Source organism: Rhineura floridana, chromosome 1 (assembly GCF_030035675.1).
Source record: "Rhineura floridana isolate rRhiFlo1 chromosome 1, rRhiFlo1.hap2, whole genome shotgun sequence".
In the NCBI taxonomy this organism is placed as follows: domain Eukaryota; kingdom Metazoa; phylum Chordata; class Lepidosauria; order Squamata; family Rhineuridae; genus Rhineura; species Rhineura floridana.
This window is the reverse complement of record NC_084480.1, coordinates 109,456,336-109,479,089: the sequence shown is the minus strand read 5'-3', so window position 1 is coordinate 109,479,089 and position 22,754 is coordinate 109,456,336. Positions and strand designations below refer to the sequence as shown.

General features: G+C 41.2%; 1 protein-coding gene across 5 annotated transcripts in view; it reads left to right on the top strand.

The window, feature by feature from the left end:
* Positions 1-22,754, top strand: part of GLIS3 (GLIS family zinc finger 3) — a 289,006-nt gene that overhangs the window by 247,634 nt on the left and 18,618 nt on the right. For all 5 annotated transcript variants that reach the window (XM_061629198.1, XM_061629168.1, XM_061629178.1 and 2 more), the window contains one exon: positions 19,067-19,251. In XM_061629198.1, coding sequence (XP_061485182.1) covers positions 19,067-19,251 — 185 coding nt within the window. The remainder of the gene's footprint in view (positions 1-19,066; positions 19,252-22,754) is intronic.

Genomic DNA, 22,754 nt, shown 5'->3' with positions numbered 1-22,754 from the left:
CATTGGAAACCAGTGTCTACAAGCACTAGAGAGATGGAGTGAAGATGTTTTTTCCTTCCCTTTTCATATTATCAGAGGACTGGGTTAGTACAGATTTACAAAGGGAAAACTGTGATAGCTTCTGTTTAGTAGTAACATCATGTGAACCATGTGAATTATTTATTTATGTATTTACTTGATTTATATCCTGCCCTTCCTCCAAGCAGGAGCCCAGAGGGATGTGAGTAGCACTAAACACACACTAAACTACTGGGTAGATGAGCCCAGAGAGCAGCATTCTTAAGCAGCAAAATGTCCTTAGGCAGCAAAACATCGTAGGCTGGCCCTGTTTGGGTTTTATATTTTTTGACCATTGAAAGTCAGACAAACATCAAAGCCAGGAACAGACAAAAGGGTACCCCAAGGTATTTCCTGCTAGCCCTTTCACGCCTCAAACTTTCAGTCACAATATATTGAGGCCCTATACAGCATGGAATAAATCCTTGTTTCCTATTTAGTGGGCCTTGCCCCATTTTGTCCCCCTCTTTCCCCATTATTTTTAATTTTTTTGTTTATTACTTTCCACATTACACATGATACATAGAATTACACTCCATTTGTGTTTAGCACAGTTTAATTGATTTCAGTAGCCTTAAACGTGGATTGTGTCTGTAAAGTATGCTGTGCATAGCATGGCACTGTAAAGGTTTTTGCTTTGTCATCATTAAGCCATACTTGTAATAGATGAGTAATTTTTATCATAAACATACGCACTCTGCTAATAAATGTTACATAGCTATGCAACTGAAAACGCAGCTGTAAATGATTATTGTATGCAGTGAGCAGCTATTTATCACTGATTAGATTATGATCTCACATCTTTACTTATGTCTGGAATGTTAGATATCTTAGCAAGGTTGAACTAGATTTTCCTAGATTCAGTTTTCTTCTTTGAGCATTACCAACATATATAATTAAATGCAACTATTTTGGAAGTAGATATGTTACAACCATTTATTCTAAGACATTTCTCTGTATCACATGATGAAACATTTACTGCTTTTTCTGAAATAGGATGTTTGATATAAGCCTCTTAAATTAGAGTATAAATCAACTGCTATTCCTTGGGTTTGACTTTTTTTTTAACCATCTGAAGTAAGATAAACATCAAAGCCAGAAAGACACAAAAGGGTATCCCAAAATATTTCCTGCTGGCCCATAGACACCTAGACCATTCTTGCTGTTCTGTATATGTTTTTCAGACCAAGAAAATAGTTGTTGCTGTAGTTGTATTTAACAGTTTATTGCACGTTTATCTTCCAAAGAAACTGAAATATTAGAAATTGTCTGATAACACATTCCCCTTGAGATATTGCTAATCTTATTGAATGGTGTGTGTTATCTCCAAAATATTTTTATACTATATATGAGGGAGTAGACCTTCCTAATGTACATAATACCCAATTGCTTGGTTATTATAGGAAAATTATAAATTTATTGGGGGAAATCAACTTCTTTTTAGCATCCAGTTTTCCTTTAAATGTAAATTAAGTTTCCATCATTAATTATTGGAAAGAAAATCCTGAGAGCAGTATTATGCCATGTACTGCAAGCAACCTTTCCTGAATGGAAGTACTAGGAGTGCAGAACATTAGATTCTGTTCCATCCTATAGTACAAAAGCTTACCCAGATGATAAGTTCAACAAGTGACCCTACCACATTTTAGCCTTTGTGGGATAGTCCTGCAAGTCCCAATTCAAGGGTTATAATCACATGATATACAACCACACACATAATAGCTTTGCTGTGGTGGTGGTGGTGGTGCAGTTGTGCTGCTGTTCTCTTTTCTTAAAAGGTTAGTAGATGTGTTTACATGAGGATGCAAGGAAGAATGTGGTTCAGCTGCAGAAGGGATTTGTACAGGGGCTGAAATTGGCTAGTCTCAAGACAAAATTGTATAGCAATTCAGCTAAAATCCAGTTAAAAACATAGACCCTTTTAAGCTGTAACACTAAACTATGGTTTAGTGCAGGGGAAGAAAATGTAGTTCCCTCCAGTTGATTACAGTTCCCGTGGTTGCTGACCATTGTTGGATAGGACTGATAGGCTTTAGAGTTCAACAACATCTGGAGAACACCATGTTGGCTACCCCAGTTTAGCATGACATGCATAAGCAGCAGAAAGCTCAAATGTGCATGCTTCCCCCTTCCCTCTCCTCCTCCTGTGCAGCGTGAGAAGAAGACTGGACACTTCCCCTTCAAAGTAACCTGAGTTACTTCATTATGTCCAAACTCAGGGAAACTCTGGTTAGCTTAAGCTATGATTTGTTCAAACAAACCAGATCAACCTCCCCCTTAGCACTTTGTGAAAAAATAAGTTTAATGATCAATGCTTTTTTCTAATAAAAGAAGTACCAGTAGTGAGTACCAGTCAGTTCCATCATAAAAAAAACACTGTTAATGATAGAACCTACAGTAATACCTCAGTTAAGGAATCCTCCAGGAACTAAATTCCTTTTAAGGAAGGCTTTTTTCAAGATGAAACTGGCTAGATTTGCTTTGCTATAAACTTCCAAGACTGGGCTTTTGCTTTAAAGTGAAACTGACGAGCCTGTGTCTTTGCTTTGCTATGGATAAATTTTCAAGCCTATCCCTTTGCTTTAAGGTGAAACTGACTAGTATGTACCTTTGCTTTGCTATCAATAAACTGATAAGCCTGTGCCTTTGCCTTGCTAGGGTGAAACTGACAAACCTGTGTGTTTGCTTCACATTAAAGAGATCTCTTGCTTTCTCCCAGGGCTGGGGAGGGAAGGGTCCAATATGATTCAGAGGAAGAGGAGGGTGTCAGGTAGGCACCTTTTTAAGTCCCTGTTGAAGCTGCCCCCACCATCTGTGAGCAGGTGTAGGAAACTATCCCTATTCTTTCCATGTTATTCCTATCTCTGATATCAAAGTTTCTGTTAAAGAAGTAATGTCCAGAAATGCATCTACTTTGTTAATTGAGGTATTACTGTGTTTATAACATTGAACAGTTGAGAATCTGTACAGTTAGACTGTACAGTTTTTTGTACAGTTTTGTATTGTGATATACTGTATTGTGTTATTTTTATTGTATTTTTAATGTTCACCGCCCAGAGAGCTGTTGCTAGTCGGGCGGTATATAAGCTTAATAAAATAAATAAATAAATAAATCTTTGTAGTATACATGAAATAGCCCTAGGAACATGTCTAGACCAGAGCTCCTCTGTTGCAGTTCACTGGATTTTATTCCTCCTTCACTGCACTCTACTTTGATTTACTTGCTATATATAAAAGTTCATCCTTTCAGGATTGGGGTTGCACATGCACCAATATTGTAGCAAACCCTTAGGTTCAAATTAGATGTGATGTGAGTGATCCATGATTACAATGTATGTAACATCTTGTCCTCCATGCTGTTTAACATGTATTTGAAGCCCTTGGGAGATTTGGAGTGAGGTGCCAGCGGTTTGCTGATGATACCCAGCTCTATTTCTCTATAACATCTGAATTGGGAGAGGCTGTGCAAGCCCTGGACTGGTGCCTGGACTCAGTGGTGAGCTGGATGAAGGCCAATAAACTGACTCTGAATCCTAGCAAGACTGAGGGATTGTGGATTGGTGGTTCCTTAGTTTGAATAATTGGTCAGTTGCCTGCTTTGGATGGGGACATGCTCTCTCTGAAAGAGCAGGTCCACAGTCTGGGGTGCTCCTAGATCCGTCTTTGTTGCCAGAGGCCCAAGTCACTCAGTGGCTAGGAGTACCTTTTACCAGCTTTGACTGGTAAGACAGCTGTGGCTGTTTCTGGACAGGGATAACCTGACCACTATTGTTTATTCACTGGTAACCTCCAGGCTGAATTACTGTAATGCACTCTATGTGGGGCTGCCCTTGAGGTTGGTCTGGAAGCTGCAGCTGGTGCAAAATGCAGTGGTGAGACTGCTCACTGGGGCTGGGTATTGCCAACATGTCACCCTGTTGCTGAATAAATTGCACTGGCTGCCTATTAGCTACTGGGCTAAATTCAAGGTTCTAGTTTTGGTGTACAAAGCCCTATACAGCTTGGGAGCAGGATACCCTTTATATACCCAGTCAATCACTGTGCTCTGCAGGTGAGGGCCTCCTGCGGATACCACCTTATCAGGAGGTCTGTTCCACACAACATTGGAAGCGAACATTTAGTGTAGTGGCACCTACCTTTTGGAATTCCCTCCCCTTAAATATTAGACAGGCACCATCTCTGTTATCTTTTTGGCGCCTACTGAAGCCCTTGTTCTTTCAACAAGCCTTTTAAGTAGAGACCTTATCCCAGTCTGCATCTGTGTTGGAATTACTTTTTAATATGATTTTAAAGCTTTTTTTTAAAAAAAAGATGTTTTGTTTTAATATGTTCTTAAGGATATTTTCTTTTAATATATTTTAGAGTTTGTGTTCATGATGTTTTAGAGTGTTTTTAGTGCTTTAGTTTGCTGCCCTAGGCTCCTACTGGGAGGAAGGGCAGGATATAAATATAATAAATAAATATGTTTTTAATATTAAAAAATAGAAATTTATAGCCATGGAGGGCTCCAATTACAATTAAGCCAATGGTGCTTTAAGGAGGAGATTAACTCTTTCCTCAGTGCCCTTCTCGTGATGAAAATCAACCATGGGGCTGTCTCAATATGTTAGTGGCCCAACACATACATCGGGGCATACTCTTGACCTGGTCTTTGCTACTGGACATGGGGATAGTGATCTGGATGTGGGGAGTTTTACATCTCTCCCGTTGTCATGGACAGATCATTGCTTGCTGAAGTTTAGACTTTCAGTAGCCTTTTCCCTCTGCAAGGGTGGGGGACCTATTAAATTGGTCCGCCCCCGGAGACTAATGAATTCTGAAGGTTTTCAAAAGGCTCTGGGGGTTTTTCCGGCTGATAAGACTGGCGCTCCTGTCGAAGCCCTGGTCGATCTGTGGAATACAGAGATGACCCGGGCTGTTGACACGATCGCTCCTGCGCGCCCTCTCCTATGTAGAGCTCATACAGCTCCTTGGTATACTCCGGAGCTGAGAGCGATGAAACAAGACAGGAGGCGGCTTGAGCGGAGATGGAGATGAACTCTCGACGAATGCAATTATGAGCTGGTTCGTGCTTCTACTAAGCTCTATGTAGGAGCGGTGAGGGCGGCAAAAAAACAACATTTCACCGCCACTATTCAGTCATCTCTCTCACGCCCACGGGAGCTTTTTAAAGTGGTTCGTGGCCTACTTCATCCAGGCCTACAAGATACGGCAGATACATCGGTAGCTCGATGTAATAAATTTGCTGAACACTTCCAGCATAAGATCTCATGCATTCGCCGGGACTTAGACTCCTATTTAATAGCAGTTAATCCTACTGAGGTGTCCGGAGCACAGTCTTGTCATGTTTTGTTGGATGAGTTTCAGTTGGTTCAGTTCGAGGACGTGGACAAGGTGCTTGGACAGGTTCGTGCGACCACTTGGGTACTGGATCCTTGCCCCTCTTGGCTAATTAAAACTAGCAAGGAAGGAACAGTTGGCTGGGCCAAGGAAGTGATTAATGCCTCTTTACGAGAGGGAGTGGTCCCTGGCTGTCTGAAAGAGGCGGCAGTGAGACCACTCCTGAAAAAACCTTCCTTGGACCCAGAGGATGTCAGCAGCTACAGACCAGTAGCCAATGTTCCGTTCCTGGGCAAGATCCTGGAACGTGTGGTTGCTGACCAGCTCCAGGCGCTATTGGATGAAACCGATTATCTAGATCCATTTCAATCGGGGTTCAGGCCTGGTTTTGGCACTGAGACTGCCTTGGTCGCCCTGTTTGATGACCTATGTCGGGAGAGAGACAGAGGGAGAGACAGAGGGAGGGATTCTCCTTGACCTCTCAGCGGCTTTTGATACCATCGACCATGGTATCCTTCTGGAGAGGCTTGCGGAATTGGGAGTTGAAGGCACTGCTTGGCAGTGGTTCTGCTCCTACTTAGCGGGTCGTCTCCAGAAGATAGTGCTTGGGGAACATTGCTCGACACCGTGGGTTCTCCAGTGTGGGGTCCCGCAGAGTTCGGTTCTGTCTCCCATGCTTTTTAACATTTATATGAAGTCGCTGGGGGCGGTCATCAGGAGTTTTGGAGTGCGTTGTCATCAGTATGCTGATGACACGCAGCTCTACTTCTCCTTTACATCTTCTTCAGGTGAGGCAGTCGACGTGCTGAACTGTTGCCTGGCTGCGACAATGGACTGGATGAGAACTAACAAACTGAGAGTCAATCCTGACAAGACTGAGATGCTGTTGGTGGATGGTTTCTCTGATCGGATGGTGGATATATACCCTGTCCTGGATGGGGTTACACTCCCCCTAAAGGAACAGGTGCGTAGTCTGGGAGTCATCTTAGACTCTTCCCTCACACTTGAGGCTCATGTAGCCTTGGTGGCCCAGAATGCGTTCTACCAACTTCGGTTGGTAGCCCAGCTACGTCCCTATCTGAGTAAGGAGGACCTCTCATCAGTGGTACATGCTATGGTAACCTCGCGTCTGGACTACTGCAATGCGATTTACGTAGGGCTACCTTTGAAGACGATTCGGAAGCTACAGCTAGTGCAAAATGCGGCGGCCAGACTGCTAACAAGAACTAAGCGGTCTGAGCATATAACACCTGTGCTAGCCCATTTGCACTGGCTTCCAATATGCTTCCGGGCCAGATTCAAAGTGTTGGTACTTACCTATAAAGCCTTATATGGCACGGGACCACGATATCTGTCGGAACGCCTCTCCCGATATGAACCGGCCCGTACACTATGGTCTACTACGAAGGCCCTCCTCCGGGTTCTGACTCATAGGGAAGCCCGGAGAGTGGTGACAAGATCTAGGGCCTTCTCAGTGGTGGCCCCCGAACTATGGAATGGTTTTTCTGAGGAGGTGCGCCTGGCGTCGACACTATCATCTTTTCGGCGCCAGGTTAAAACCTTTCTCTTCTCTGAGGCATTTTAATTCATGTTAATTCTAAATTATTATATTTTGATTTTAGACTGTACAGTTTTGTGTACAGTTTTGTGTTATTTTTATTGTATTTTTAATGTTCACCGCCCAGAGAGCTGTTGCTAGTCGGGCGGTATATAAGCTTAATTAAATAAATAATAAATATAAATAAATAAAATCAACACAGCACAAGACATTTTTAAAAGGAGCCATACCCTGCATTTTATGTAAGTTTTCCCCTTAGGAGCTTATGGTGGGAGTCTGCATTATTCAGGAGAACTGTATCGGGGGTGGGGGTTAACGAGTAAAAAACCTTTCCCAGCACTATGGTTCTGATAAGATGTGTGTGTTGGGGGGGTATAATATTTTTAAAGGGGGAAATCCTAATCATAAATCCCCGTGTACCATATTTAGCCACATCCTTAAACTCATAGTAATGCTTTCAGTTATTTAATATGTTCAAAGAAAAATGAAAGAAAAAGATGAACTGAGAAGTAGCAGAGGTTGTCAGAAGTGTGCCGTACACACACACATGTCTGCACACACGTCTGCACACACACACACACACCCCGCCGAAAGGGATTAATAGAATATGGTGGTTATGTTCAGATGGTACATATATGCAAAAGCAGAAAAATATAAAATAAAAAAGACTGAAAATCTGGACATGTTTGATATGGATATGGTACACTGTGAGGAATATGTTCAAACATGAACATGACTTATTATTGGAGGAAGATTAGTTCCTTTTTTATTTGTATATAACTAGTCCTAGAAGTGGAGTGCTAATCTTTTCTTATTCTCAAGTTGTGTAGAGAAGGGTGGATTCATGAAACAAGCCACTTACAGTGTTTCTTACAAATTGTGTGAAGATGATTGAGATGTGGTAAGAAAATGTATAGTCAAAACCTCATTACAATATGGTTCTAGGATCAATATAGCAATTTCCTCCTGTGGCTGGAGAGTTTGGGAAGTTTGGGTGTGAAGAGGTGGGATAAGAACATAAGAACATAAGAAGAGCCTGCTGGATCAGGCCAGTGGCCCATCTAGTCCAGCATCCTGTTCTCACAGTGGCCAACCAGGTGCCTGGGGGAAGCCCGCAAGCAGGACCCGAGTGCAAGAACACTCTCCCCTCCTGAGGCTTCCGGCAACTGGTTTTCAGAAGCATGCTGCCTCTGACTAGGGTGGCAGAGCACAGCCATCATGGCTAGTAGCCATTGATAGCCCTGTCCTCCATGAATTTGTCTAATCTTCTTTTAAAGCCATCCAAGCTGGTGGCCATTACTGCATCTTGTGGGAGCAAATTCCATAGTTTAACTATGCGCTGAGTAAAGAAGTACTTCCTTTTGTCTGTCCTGAATCTTCCAACATTCAGCTTCTTTGAATGTCCACGAGTTCTATTGTTATGAGAGAGGGAGAAGAACTTTTCTCTATCCACTTTCTCAATGCCATGCATAATTTTATACAATTCTATCATGTCTCCTCTGACCCGTCTTTTCTATAAACTAAAAAGCCCCAAATGCTGAACTGACCAGAACTGTACACAGTATTCCAAATGCGGCCACACCATAGATTTATACAACGGCATGATGATATCGGCTGTTTTATTTTCACTACCTTTCCTAATTATCCCTAGCATGGAATTTGCCTTTTTCACAGCTGCCGCACACTGGCTTGACATTTTCATCATGCTGTCCACTACAACCCCGAGGTCTCTCTCCTGGTCGGTCACCGCCAGTTCAGACCCCATGAGCGTATATGTGAAATTCAGAATTTTTGCTCCAATATGCATAATTTTACACTTATTTATATTGAATTGCATTTGCCATTTTTCCGCCCATTCACTCAGTTTGGAGAGGTCTTTTTGGAGCTCTTCGCAATCCTTCTTTGTTTTAACAACCCTGAACAATTTAGTGTCATCAGCAAACTTGGCCACTTCACTGCTCACTCCTAATTCTAGGTCATTAATGAACAAGTTGAAAAGTACAGATCCTTGAGGGACTCCACTTTCTACAGCCCTCCACTGGGAGAACTGTCCATTTATTCCTACTCTCTGCTTTCTGCTTCTTAACCAATTCCTTATCCACAAGAGGACCTCTCCTCTTATTCCATGACTGCTAAGCTTCCTCAGAAGCCTTTGGTGAGGTACCTTGTCAAACGCTTTTTGAAAGTCTAAGTACACTATGTCCACTGGATCACCTCTATCTATATGCTTGTTGACACTCTCAAAGAATTCTAATAGGTTACTGAGACAGGACTTTCCCTTGCAGAAGCCATGCTGGCTCTGCTTCAGCAAGGCTTGTTCTTCTATGTGCTTAGTTAATCTAGCTTTAATCATACTTTCTACCAGTTTTCCAGGGACAGAAGTTAAGCTAACTGGCCTGTAATTTCCGGGATCCCCTCTGGATCCCTTTTTGAAGATTGGCGTTACATTTGCCACTTTCCAGTCCTCAGGCACGGAGGAGGACCCGAGGGACAAGTTACATATTTTAGTTAGCAGATCAGCAATTTCACATTTGAGTTCTTTGAGAACTCTCGGGTGGATGCCATCCGGGCCCGGTGATTTGTCAGGGATCTCTCTTTTCTGTTTATTTTCTGTTTATTATTATTATTATTCTGTTTATTATTGTGTGTTATTTTGGTCTGTCACCAAAAATGGCACACTGAAAAAGAGATTATCAATAAATCAAAATTTGGGCCTGGCTCAAAGCAAACTATCAAAATGATTTTTTCCCCCTAATACCATTTTTAATGTCACAATTCTCTTTGAAAAAGAGAGAATGGAGAAAAATGCTATTTTCTCATTTCAAAGTACCAGCAGTTTTATGGTCCAGTATTCAGTTCTTGGTATATATTATTCCTTGTTCCAATATAGGTTCAGTTGTCAAGAACACAAGGCTTTTAGCTGTTGATGTTGCCCTTTTCTATTAGAGGTTTTATATTTACAAAAGTGAAACTGTGCAAATCCCTCATACTTCTCTTTCCTCATATACTTACGAACAAGTTAGTATCGAATTTACTTTCATTGTATTCTGCTGCAACCTGAGTTTAACGGCCAAACTACATGTTATGCAGGAGACTCTGTGGCTCGAGCTTTCAAACATAGTTTTTGTTATTATTGATGATGTTACTGTTTCAGTGAAATGCAACCATAAGAGGCTGCCAGTTTGATGAGAGCAAAAGGGCTGAAGAGGAAATTGTTTTATTCATTTAAAAACTGTATTTTACTTATTTGGCACATTTCTGTTCTGCCTTTTTATCTTGTAGAGGCGTATAGCAGCTTATAGTATAATTAATTCTCAAGCCTAAAAAAAACAGTAACCCCTGAGTTAAAGGGATGTTTAACCTCCCCCTCACCAAGCAATTTGCCTGATAAAAATGTCATTCCCTGGCTGTTGGTTGCCCCATAGGATGAATAATTTTATTTGTATCATCACAGGGCACCAGCCAGGACCATGGTTATCTAGCAAATGGTACAGGATAAAGGGTTAAATACCTTCCTCCTCCTCCTCTTCCTCCTCTGCCACTGCTTTTCATTAAAAAGAGAGAGGGGCATTAGGAAATCCAGTCTCCTAATTAGCTCTCTGAGGCATTAACTTACTTGTAGACAAGACTCTGAAAGGAGAAATATTCTTTTTATCTGTGGGAACATTTCTATGATTGTCCAACCAGGGCACTCAGAGAAGATGAAATCCGTCTCCCATAGAACAAGGGAAGAAAACTCAGAGGGTGGTGATCAGCCTTGGAAACACCAAGCATAGTTATCATAGTTCCGCTGTACTTGCCAGAAATATATAAACAGGCAATAAAGGCTCTCTGGAAGAGAGGAGCAAATCTGAAGAGCAGAGGCTGAAACAGAGAAGGCAGACTCTGGAGGCTTTCCATCATAGCAATCAATAAATAAATCTTGCTGTGAGTTGAGGTACAGAAGGAAACTCTTCCAAGGAATCTATAAACCACCCTCTTCTTGCCTAGAAGTATAATGAAGAACTGTCACTTTTTCTGGTTGTGCTTGTAAAATTGGAGTTTCTTCTATTTCTGATATCTTTTGTAGGACTTTAGTATAGCAGACTATTTTGAAAAGATTGTTTTCTTGTGGCAGGTAAAGTGTTGGGAGGAGTGATATAAACTTAAGCAGATACACACTTGAAGAAAACCAACTATTCTGTGCATTGTTCTGGATCTCGAGTAGTACAGAGTATGCCCTCACTACAATAGGGAGATAATTCTCTAACATTTCCTTGCCATTCAGATACAAGGTACCTAAGCTGGCTGCAGAAGTGTGCTTTGGCAATGTGTAAATCAGGGCTGAGAAGCTTTTGGCCTTCCAGATGTTCTTGGACTCCAGCTCTAATTATCCCCTGACTACTGGCCATACTGGCTTGCAATTCAACAATTAAATGGTGAGATGGGTGTCCACATGCAAGCTTCTGGGAACTCCAACCAATGTTTGTCCTTCCCAGATCACATATGCTGCTTTTGAGATTAAAAGCAAAGAACTTTTTTTTCGGTTGCCATCTCGTTAGCTGACAACCAACCAACAGAACTATATTGGGTGGTCAAAGGCTTACTCAATTCTGACCATCATGAGGCCAATGCTGACCACTCACTCATTCGCTGCCAGGAATTTGCTTCTTACTTTGACAACAAGGTTGCTCAAATTCGCTCCGACTTAGATGCCAATATCGTTGCAATTTCTACGGATGTACTCTCGGATTCTGTCTGTCTTATTGAATTGGATTCTTTTCAGCTTGTTCACCCTGATGATATTGATAAGCTTCTCGGTGGGATGAGACCTACTACCTGTTCACTCGACCCTTGTCCTTCCTGGATCATAAAACAGTCCAGAAAAGGACTGGCCAATTGGGCCTGCGGGGTGATCAACGCCTCTCTCCAACAAGGCCATCTCCCCGGATGTTTAAAAGAGGCCATTGTAAGACCTTTATTGAAAAAACCCTCTTTGAACCCTTCCTGTTTAGATAGCTACCGCCCAGTTTCCAATTTACCATTTTTAAGTAAAATCATTGAACGAGTAGTTGCCACCCAACTCCAGTGTTTTCTGGAGAAAAGATACTATTATGACCCTTTCCAGTCTGGTTTCAGGCCTGGTCATGGGACTGAAACGGCTTTGGTTGCTTTAGTGGATGACCTTCATAGGGAACTAGACAGGGGGAGTGTGTCCCTGTTGGTCCTTCTTGATCTCTCAGCGGCCTTTGACACCATTGATCATAGTATTCTCTTGGACCGCCTCTCCGGGATGGGATTACGAGGTACCATTTTGCAATGGCTCCGCTCCTTCCTGGAAGGTAGAACACAGAGAGTTTAACTCGGTGACTTCTGTTCGGACCCTTGGCCGCTACTGTGCGGAGTCCCTCAGGGTTCAGTGTTATCTCCGATATTATTTAACATCTATATGAAGCCGCTGGGAGAGGTCATCCAGAGGTTTGGAGTTCGATACCATCAATATGCTGATGACACTCAGCTTTATTTCTCCTTTCCTCCAGATGCTAAAGAAGCTGTCCAGCCCCTAAACCAGTGCCTGACTGCAGTGATGAACTGGATGAAGCTGAATAAGCTGAAACTAAATCCAGACAAAACAGAAGTGCTTCTAGTTAGTCAAAAGACTGATCTGGAAATAGGGAACTTACCAGTGTTGGATGGGGTTACACTCCCCCTGAAGACCCAGGTTCGCAGTTTGGGTGTACTTCTGGATTCGGCCTTGACCTTGGAAGCCCAGGTTTTGGCGGTATCCAGAAGTGCCTTTGCCCAGCTAAAACTGGTCTGCCAACTGCGCCCGTTTCTGGAGATTTCTGACCTAACAAAAGTAACGCATGCCTTGGTTACATCCCGGTTGGACTATTGCAACACGCTCTATACAGGACTTCCCTTGAAAACAGCCCGGCAGCTTAAATTGGTTCAAAGGGCAGCTGCCAGAATGCTAACAGGAGCTGGCTTACGAGCCCATACAGCCCCACTCTTACAACAGCTACACTGGCTACCAATTCGCTACCGGGCTCACTTCAAGGTACTAATGTTAACTTTTAAAGCCTTACATGGCTTGGGCCCTCTTTATTTGTCAAATCGTATTTCCTTTTATGAACCCTCTCGGCTCCTGAGATCCTCTACAGACCCTGGTCTTATGATCCCTCCATTCTCCCAAATCCACCAGATGGGTACTAGAAACAAAGCTTTTTCGGTGGTTGCCCCTACACTTTGGAATGCCCTACCAATGGAGGTACGTTTCTCCCCCTCACTTGCAGTTTTTCGCCATCAGGTCAAAACGTTTTTATTTCACCAAGCTTTTAATTGTAATGTATAGATTGTTTTAGAAATTTTAATCTGTCGTCGTACTAATTATATAACTATGTTTTTATTATGTTATCTTAATCTGTATGTGTAACTGTAGTTTCTGTTCGCCGCTCTGAATTCTTCTGAAATAGAGCGGGTTATAAATATATTAAATAAATAAATAAATAAAAGCCTTTCTGCCTCATTTTCACGTAAGAAGCTACTTATGCAAAATAAACTGAGATTTTTTTCTTTTTAAAAAATCACCTTCAGACTATTTCACATGCTTCAAAAGTTACATTTTATTCAATCAGATTTGCTTGCTTGTACTGCCTTCAAGTCAATCCCAACTTATGGCGACCCTGTGAGTAGGGTTTTCATGGTAAGCAGTATTCAGAGGTAGTTTACCATTTCCTTCCTCTATTCAATCAGATACTGACATGAAAATGAGTTGTTCTGTGATGTTTCACTCCCTCAGAACTCGAGGCTCAGATTCATCCATGACCATTCGTACATCAAGAAGTGGGTATCTCTGACAAATTTAATAACTGGAGTAGGGGAAATTAACATTAGAAGCAGTCCTTTTAAAAAAACAGGAGTTCAAAGGAGGCTTCTGACATCAATACTTATGCTGCCCTGGGCTCCTACTGGGAGAGAGGGAGGGATATAAACCAAATAAATAAATTTCTTAATCAATTACATTTTGCCTTTTCTTTCTTCTTTTCATGATTTCTCTGCACTTTTTTATATTATGATATAGACCATAATCAATATCTTTAAGTCAGTGTAGTACATTTTGGAGAATTAATAATTCACCAGGAGTTCAAACAAATAGATTATTTCATATTTAAAAAAAAACTCCAAAAGTGTATGGAGACAGTGATAGTGCAATCCTATGCATGTTTAATTAGAATTAAGTCGCACTCTGTTCATTGGGTCTTGTGCCCAGATACATAGGCATAGGATTGCCACTTCAGCTCCAAATAGGCATATGGTCAACCTTCCACAATATACCAGATGATCAAATAGTACTTGTCTAATAGAAACCTGATACCTAGTGGACATGCATTCATTTTGGCTCAGCATTAATAGGAAAAACCCAGACTATCTCATCATAAGAACATAGGGAGAGTCCTGCTGGATAACATCAGAAGCCTAACTGGTCTAGTAAACTGTTTCTCAGAGTAGCTAACCTGAAGCCTTTTTAAGTCCGTATTAGCTAACCACTTCTTTCTCCTTCACTGGCTTTGAAAGCTATAAGTGATAAGTATCCTTCATCCTGTATAGCTTGGTTCCTTGATGGAAGTTCTGTTTTGGGTCTGCTCTTTGTTTCTGCATCCCAGGATTATCTTCTTGCATTTGTTTTCTGATTAAATTGCCTGCCTCCAGGTTGTAATTTTTACTTAATGCATTTAGATTTCTGTATTTGTTGCTTACTTCCTGTCTCATGCATTGTTCACTTCCTGCAAGTTACTGTTGTTGCTGTGCTGTCAGGAACCTGCCCCAATCTAGCCAATTCTATTTTTGCTCGTTATTGTAATTTAGCCATTTACATATTCGCTACCTTTCTATTCTGCCTTTCTGCCTTTCTGCCAATGCACTCAAGGTGGCATATGATCCAGAATACTAAAACAAAACAAAACCGACAAAAGCAAAATTAGGCTGCTGGTGGTCTCTTCAGGAACTGATTACATGGGCTCCCTAGCCTGGGCTTTTACTTCTCCCTGCTGATATCAAAGCCCTTCCCTATTAATGTTGAGCCAAAATTTCTCAGACATTTTTTTTCTCATCTACCCCACTAGAAAAAGGCCACTTCAGCAGAATTTTCTCCAAATGTTCTCCACCATACATTGTGGTGGGCACCATTCTCCCCCCCCCCCGATGTTGTGGATGACACAAAATGGCAGGCAGGCTGCCAACTAGGGTTGCCACGTTCAATTCCTGAGACATCCTGTATCTTTAGGAGAAAAGAAAGTCAGCCAAGTGCAGGTGTTCTTGCAACCCTGTAATGGGAAAAACCACACGGTGGAATTCTCCCTTCCCCCTGCATAACTTTTAAAGATACAAAAGACCTCTTGGAGGCCAGGCCTGGCAACGAAGAGGTCTTCTGTATCTTTAAAAGTTGTGCAGAGGAAAGGGAGAATTCCACCTTGTGGTTTTTCCCATTACAGGGTTGCAAGAACACCTGCACTTGGCTGACTTTCTCTTCTCCTAAAGATACAGGATCAGGATCAGGCCTTGAACCTGGCAACCCTACTGCCAACAGTTGCTGCTGCTGCAACCACTTAGAGCAGCAACAAAATAAGTCTTTGGGGGAAAAACTACCCACAAGAAACTGTTGGATAATTTCTCCTCCCCTGAAGAAATTCAGTAAGAAATTCCCTGCAATTTCTCTGTCTCAGAATAGGGCAACCTGTTTTCCCTCAGAGGTAGGTAGGTAGGTAGGTAGGTAGGGTGTGTGTGTGTGTGTGTGTGTCCAGTCAAAGTAGGGGGCCACTGATGTAAGGCAGAATTCTGTAGCCAGGATTCACAGAAAACCCCAAAAAGAGTGAGCTGTTGGTAAAGCGGCCTTCTAAGGCTTTTGAAGCTTAGCTGGCCCAAGGGTTAACAGGTGGTATGTTTGTTTAAAGGGCTACTGGTGCCGATAGTAGGAGGGTAGTGTCCTCTGAGCCAGAGGAGTCAGACAAGGCCACATGGAGCAATGGCTCCCCAGGTGCTGCCTGCTCTTCCTCTGAGTCTGCCTCTGAGATGGATTGTGGCCTGACAACATGGCACAGAGTGGAGAATTGTGAGTCCACAGCTCTAATTCTTATTTTCTGGCCTGACATTTGATCCATAATAAACTCCAGATGTTGCTTTTTCTGTACTTGTCCCTGGAAAATCCCTGACCTTTTATGCCCCCATTTTTGCTTTAGGAGTAGACTTGGGGAGTGCCCCCCTTTTAAAAAAAATGTATTGTACACATGTATACTAAAATACAGTATACACCCTCCTCTAGTTTAATCTCTGCATGTAAAATGGAAATATCTTGCCTGTGGAGCACTTTTAGAGAAATGTAAGCACATAAATACTAGTGCAGCATCTAGAACCCTGAACTACTGTATCAAATGACAAAGCTTGCAAGGTTCACTGTTATTTGTTATATGTCCTTTTAAAGGTCAGTTATGTTTTTCCTAATATAACATCCTTATTGCTTTTCTTTTCATTTTTGTGATTTAATAATATGACATGATCTAGGTTGTGGCTAAGTTTTTTTCTTTGCTGTCCAAATAAAAAATGTCAGTGCACTGGTTCGTTTTTTCTCCTACCTAGCTGCCCATTAAAATACTATATGTTGCTTAATGTGTTTATAACTGCAATTCCATAGAGACTTGTCCCTGTTTTCATATGTGAAATGTTGAAGGACATACTCAATGATTCTGCCTTACAGCACAATCCTAAACATGTCTACTCAGAAGTAAGTCCTATTGAATTTAGGGGAACTTACATCCATGTAAGTGGGGTGAGGATTGGAGCCTTAGGCATTATAGGAGGCCTTTCATCAGGTTCTTGACCACACACACACAGACTGCATTGCTAACTTAACAGTGAGGCTCTAGTCTAGGCAATGGACAAATGGGTGAAAGGATTGCCTAATCTGATCTTCTCAGCCTTTGAAGTCAGAACTCTCTCCTTTTTTTTAACTATCTGGCTTGTGATTGTTTGCATGGACTACAGGGCATGGCCACAATTTCTGATGGCAGTTTCCTGGTGTTTACAAGCTGGTATTGATTGTTGCATACACAAAATTTAATTTGCAGTTCCCCCAGTAACACAGTGTGATTTATTTGTGGACAAATCTGGACTGAAACAAGGCCAGGTTTTTCTTTTGTGAGATGGCTGGTGGTATAAGTAGATGCTATAGTCACCAACATGAGTAAGCCAGGAATTCTTGAAGTGATTCATAAATCATTATAAAGACCACTAAAGTCTACTAAAAAAGGAGACCTGTCTGGCTGTACAAAATGTTGTATTATCATTTGCAGGCTTTTCTTAGGTGTTAAACCCAATTTGAAATCTTTAAAACTGTGCTTTTATGTAAAGGTTTCTAAAGGATTTTCTCCCCTTCTCTCAGTTGTTGGCTGACAGTTAAAACCATTTTTCATTGATTAAATTTCAGCACATACACTCCCACAAACCAGAGGATAATAGCAGAGAATTCTTTACACAAGAAAGGCACCCATCTGTGCATTGTTCTTGATCCCTGGAAGCTAATCAATAATTTTTCCCTGTGAATGCAAAAAAATGAAAAAAGGAACCCCAGAGTATTTCAAGGACTGAAAGGCCTGCAAACCTATATTGTAGAACTGAAAACTTCTGCCTTGGGAAGTTTTGAGAATGGAGGCTGCAATACAAGATATTTACATAATCCTGTTCCAGTGTTTTGAATATGTGTCTGAATGGCCTACTGGACTATATATAATATTTTCTATATACCTGTTAAGCAGATGTATAGCTATGGGGGAGGGTGTGCATGTGTATTGTGGAGGTTGGGGATGTTGTTTCTCCTTCCTACTGACTCCTTTGGGCCATACCTTAAGGGAGGGCCAATTCCTTGGGTTCAATCTAACAGAGAGGAGCAGGTAAGGAAGTTTCCTTTCCTTCTGAGCTAATGAAAGGAGGAGAGATTAGGAGGGACATGTGTCTTACTTTACAGAGGTCAGTAAAGGGCTGTTTGAGGGCTGTCCAGACCAAGTCTGGTTTACAGATAAGGAATCCTGTGAAAGAAGAGCAGGAGCCTTGAAGTTGTCCATCAGCAGTTAGCATTCCCTGGTCAGCAGACTGAACAGGGATGCAAGTCACCTGGTGCCTTCCCCTTTATGGTGAAATGAATTGATTTCAGTTTATAGAAATTATTTCTAAATTTGCAGCTGTACATTACATATGGAAATTTTACACATTTTGTGGCTGTGCATAAGTGGCCACCCCAGGTGAATGTCCCTGCCTGTCTCTTTCATTTCCAAGCCCCACTGCCAAATATAAGGTTTAGAATTTAAAAATGAAATGTAAGCAATTTGATTCCTCATTGTAATATTTAGGGGGGAAATGCAAGGGATAGAAGGGCTTGTTTACTACACCCATGTCTGCAAAAACAACAGAGATTTGTGGGGAAAGGCTCGTGGATTCTGTATTCCAACTATAGTCAATGTTGAGCACTATTAACCACCTCTCTCCCCACATTTATTTATGTTTTCTTATCTGCCAACCAGAAGTTCCCAGGGTAGGTTACAACAATATAATAAACAATTATAAAAATGAATAAATTGGTTACAATTATAAAACAAGTAAAATGGTCCCAAATGAAACAGGACAGTATAAATTTAACAAAAGAGGTGGGTCTCACAAAACAAGATATCTTGACTGTCAAAGGCCAAGGTAAAGAGGTGTGTCTTCAGCTTATGGTGAAAGCTGTATGATGAAGATTCCAGCTACATCTCTGTGAGGAGGAAGTTCCCCATCCTGAGTCCATCAGATGCAAATTGGAGGAAATTGAGTGTCTGACCATTCTAATATATGCTTTGGGCTCATCACTGTAATATCTGATTCAATATAATTTCATAGGGTGATTGTGCATTATATATTATAGGTTCCTTTCTACTGTGGTAGCATTTGAGAACCTAGCACTTTACTCTTCCTTAAAAATAGCCTTTTTGTACTTTATGGCACTGAAAAAACTGTATCAAGAATTAAATAGTTAGTCTAATGTTACCTTTGGAGCAGTATACTTGACCACCCATAATGGTGTTTCCCCCCCCCTTAATTTCTCAGATTTTCAGCTTCTGCTTCTTTTTCTCCTGATCATATGAGCCCCAGCAGAATTCCTGCTCCACCTCCTTTGATGCAAAAAAGGATGTCACAGCCTTTCAATATCCAGCAACTTGGAGGAACCCATTTCAAAGCATATGAGTCATTAACAAACCCATCTTTTCAGCCAAACAGCATCCAAATCCAAGGTAAGTCAGAAAAACTACTTAACTATTTTTCTATATTCATAGTTAGGAGACAAACTGCATTTAGATCCTTATCCACAAAGCTTAAGTGTAGGCTGGGAGTTTTGAAAAAGCTGTCGTGTAGCTTTTAAATACTCCAAGTTCTTATATTTAGCATAGGCTGGTTATATTCCAAAGGAACAAAATTGGTATGGGCAAAGCATATAACGTCCTGAGCGTCTCTCTTTTCATTTTTTAAAAACATGTCCCTAGCCATCGTTGCTGTGGGGAAAGGTCTAAAGGCTCTGGACAATGTTTGACAAAATATCTCAAGGCAGAGAGGGATGCAGTGGGGATTTTGGACATCAGGAAGCGAGGCCTCAGCACACTGCATTGCTACTTTGTTTCCCACCCTTCCAGTTTCTTGGCAAAGCCGAAGTGGCACAGATGCTCTCCCAGCCACCTTGCTCAAAACGCCTCACTCTGAGGAAGGACCCCCTCCTTGGCCCTTTCTCAGAGCAAGGCAGGGTGCAGGAGGAGAGCCCTGCAGAAGCCTCTTGAAGGTGGCAACAGGAGCTACAAGGCTGGTCCGGTAGTGAGGCAAGCTGGGGGACGCCAGTTCACGGCTCCCTCATTCCCACCACCTGAGGCAATTGTCTCATCCTCCCTGACTAACAGAAACAAAATAAATCATGCCAAACAAACATATGCACAGTTGCTTAATTGGCACAATTTATATAAAATACAAAATTTGGACTATCTTGGTGCAGAAGTTTGATATATTAACCGTGCAGTATGTTTAGCCTCCCTCAACATGCACCAGCTCACTAGCATTCATAGTAGCTCACAGGTGTCATAAAGGTGTGCTGAGGCTGAGGCTGGAGATTATTAATAAAACACTGTGCAGGCAGGCAGCTGTCATGTAGGGGCACTTCCATATTGGCAACTGACCAATTATTGCTCCTGACTGTAAGGTTCATATAAAACTGGAATTGACTTTCCACACATAGGCATGTGAAAGTGCTCTTTCTGTGTATAAATCTTGTTCTCTTCCATCCACATTAGTTGATTTTGGCTTCACAAGCCATGAAGGTGGAAGCATTTCTGACTACTATTTTTTGCAGTAGGGCTTACTACAAAAACTTGGGATATCTTTCTTTCTTGATGCAATTTAATTTTGGTGCCACCATAAACAGCAGCTGTGTGGTTGTTATTTCTGCTCACAATGCATTTCTTGGAATCCTTCCAGGGAAGAATAGGTGGTAGGAAATGGCAGACCGCATTCAGAACTTTTTTAAAAAAAATTAAAATCCCATTGACCTGCTCTTTGACAAGAAAAGAACAAATGAGGGACTGAATCCAGCCATGTGCTTCCCCTACTGATTGGCTGATCCACAGGATCTATCTTTTTTGGAAAGGTCTCCATGTATGCTGACTTGGATTGGAGAGAGAAACCACATAGACAGGATGTTTTTGCAAATGCATTTCTTCATCTGGGTAGGAATATGCAAAATATAATTTAATTTTATAGCTCTGGATTGGGGCGCTGGTAATGGTGCACTTCTTTTTTCCAGGATTTTTGAACACCAAAACAATGTCGTCCCTTTCAAAAAAATCTGGTCTGTGGTTTTATAGGTCAAATATAAAAATGTAAATGTATTGCCTTCAAGTCGATTCTGACTTATGGTGACCCTATGAATAGGGTTTTCATGAGGCTGAGAGGCAGTGACTGGCCCAAGGTCACCCAGTCAGCTTCATGGCTATGTGGGGATTTGAACCCTGGTCTCCCAGGTCGTAGTCCAACACCTTAACCACTATACCACACTGGCTCAAAAGCTTGTTGCCCTTCTTCCGTTGTTTTTGTAAACATGGAGTATGACACTCAGGGATAGTTCTTTTAAGTTTGGGAGGTGATGTCTATAAATTGCTTAGAATAGCACAGATTATTTTTTTTTAAAAAAGATGTTGTCTGTTCAGTGAATTATTTTTCTCTTCCAGTTCCTTGATCTTTATCATTATGGAGTAAGCATATATGTTTTGTTTATTTTTTACATGAGATGCTGACAGGCATGTATTTCTGCTACCACTTATAGCAAGAGTTTCAAACATCATTCTGCAGTGGAAACCTTTGCACTGCCCTGATATCTTTGCTCTAAAAATTAATCTCTCTCTGTCTCTCATATTCAACTTCTCTTTTTGTTACTTTAGTAAAGAGAAAACAACAATATCAAGTTTTTAGTTACGTTTCTCAGTAGCTTGCAAAAAAACCTCACCTCTTGTCCTCAATCATGCTATTACAACATTACAGCTAGAAGAATCCCATGGAGCTACTTCATCAGCCTAGTCTGTTTGGTATATATATCAGGTAGCAGGGCAAGCTTTGTTAGTCTTTGTCTCCTGCAATTCTTATGCTGCCTTCACATGATTTAAAGGACTGCAGCTATTGCCACTAAACTTTCAGTTCAATCTGCTACCAAACAATAGTGACATTTTTCTGTCTCAATATGTAGTCTTAAACTTGTCAGCTCGGTTTAAATTGGCTGTTCAAAAAGACAAAGCGTTTAGTTGCCAAGAATACTTTTGAACAAGTTGGAAATGCTTTCTTATGTTGAAAAAATAGTGGATTTTCAAAGTCCAATAAAATTGCTGGATGGTAGAACTTAAAAGAAAATGATGTTGCAGTCCAGTACAGGCTAATATAATATATACCAGCTACAGCGTGCTCCACTTTATAATGGACTTATTCAGTGCTTGACACCTGCTTACAACAGAAAGGAAAGCATGACTAATGGTCAATCCTACAACTAACTGCTCTGATTTTTATTTTTTATTAAGTGTCTGAAGACTGCTGTACTGGCACATCACAAATTCCAGCACTCCACTACATCTCCAAAGATGGAGAATTATATTTTTGTATATTACTTGGTGTTCTTCTTGCTTTGCTTCTTTCCTGTGTTACTACTTTTTTTACAGAGCATCTAACCTAGAAAATTATATTTCTCTCATTATTCCTCCTAGAAATCTGTGTGAAATTTATTTTTATTAATTTCAAAGCCTTTTTATTGGTCAGTGTCATATGATGGTGAAGACAGCCTTTTGTGTTGCAAACTGGAGGTTATGTTCTATTTCTATTTTGAGTTCATTAACAGTTGAATCTGAAATGGCAGTTTGATGTAAAATCAGACTGATTATATTATGTTGCTCCTTAAGCAATGAATTAATGTGTTGGAAAAAACAAACTCGGCCAGCCCAAGATGTATGTGTTCAGTCTGCTATGCTTAAACCACCCCACTTAAGGAAGAGTGGGCACAGTCAATTAAAAACATAGAGAACACCTAGACATTTGCTAGAATATATTTCACCTCCCGCTGTTTTATCTTGTGCAAACTGAGACACTCCTTATGTCTGTTGGATACTATTTTGCGGAATAGTCAGTGCCATTATTCCATAATTGTTTTTGGAGTTTTTTTATGCAAAGTGTTGCTCACAGAAACAGAAGCAAAAGAAAATGCTTCACTAAAATTGCA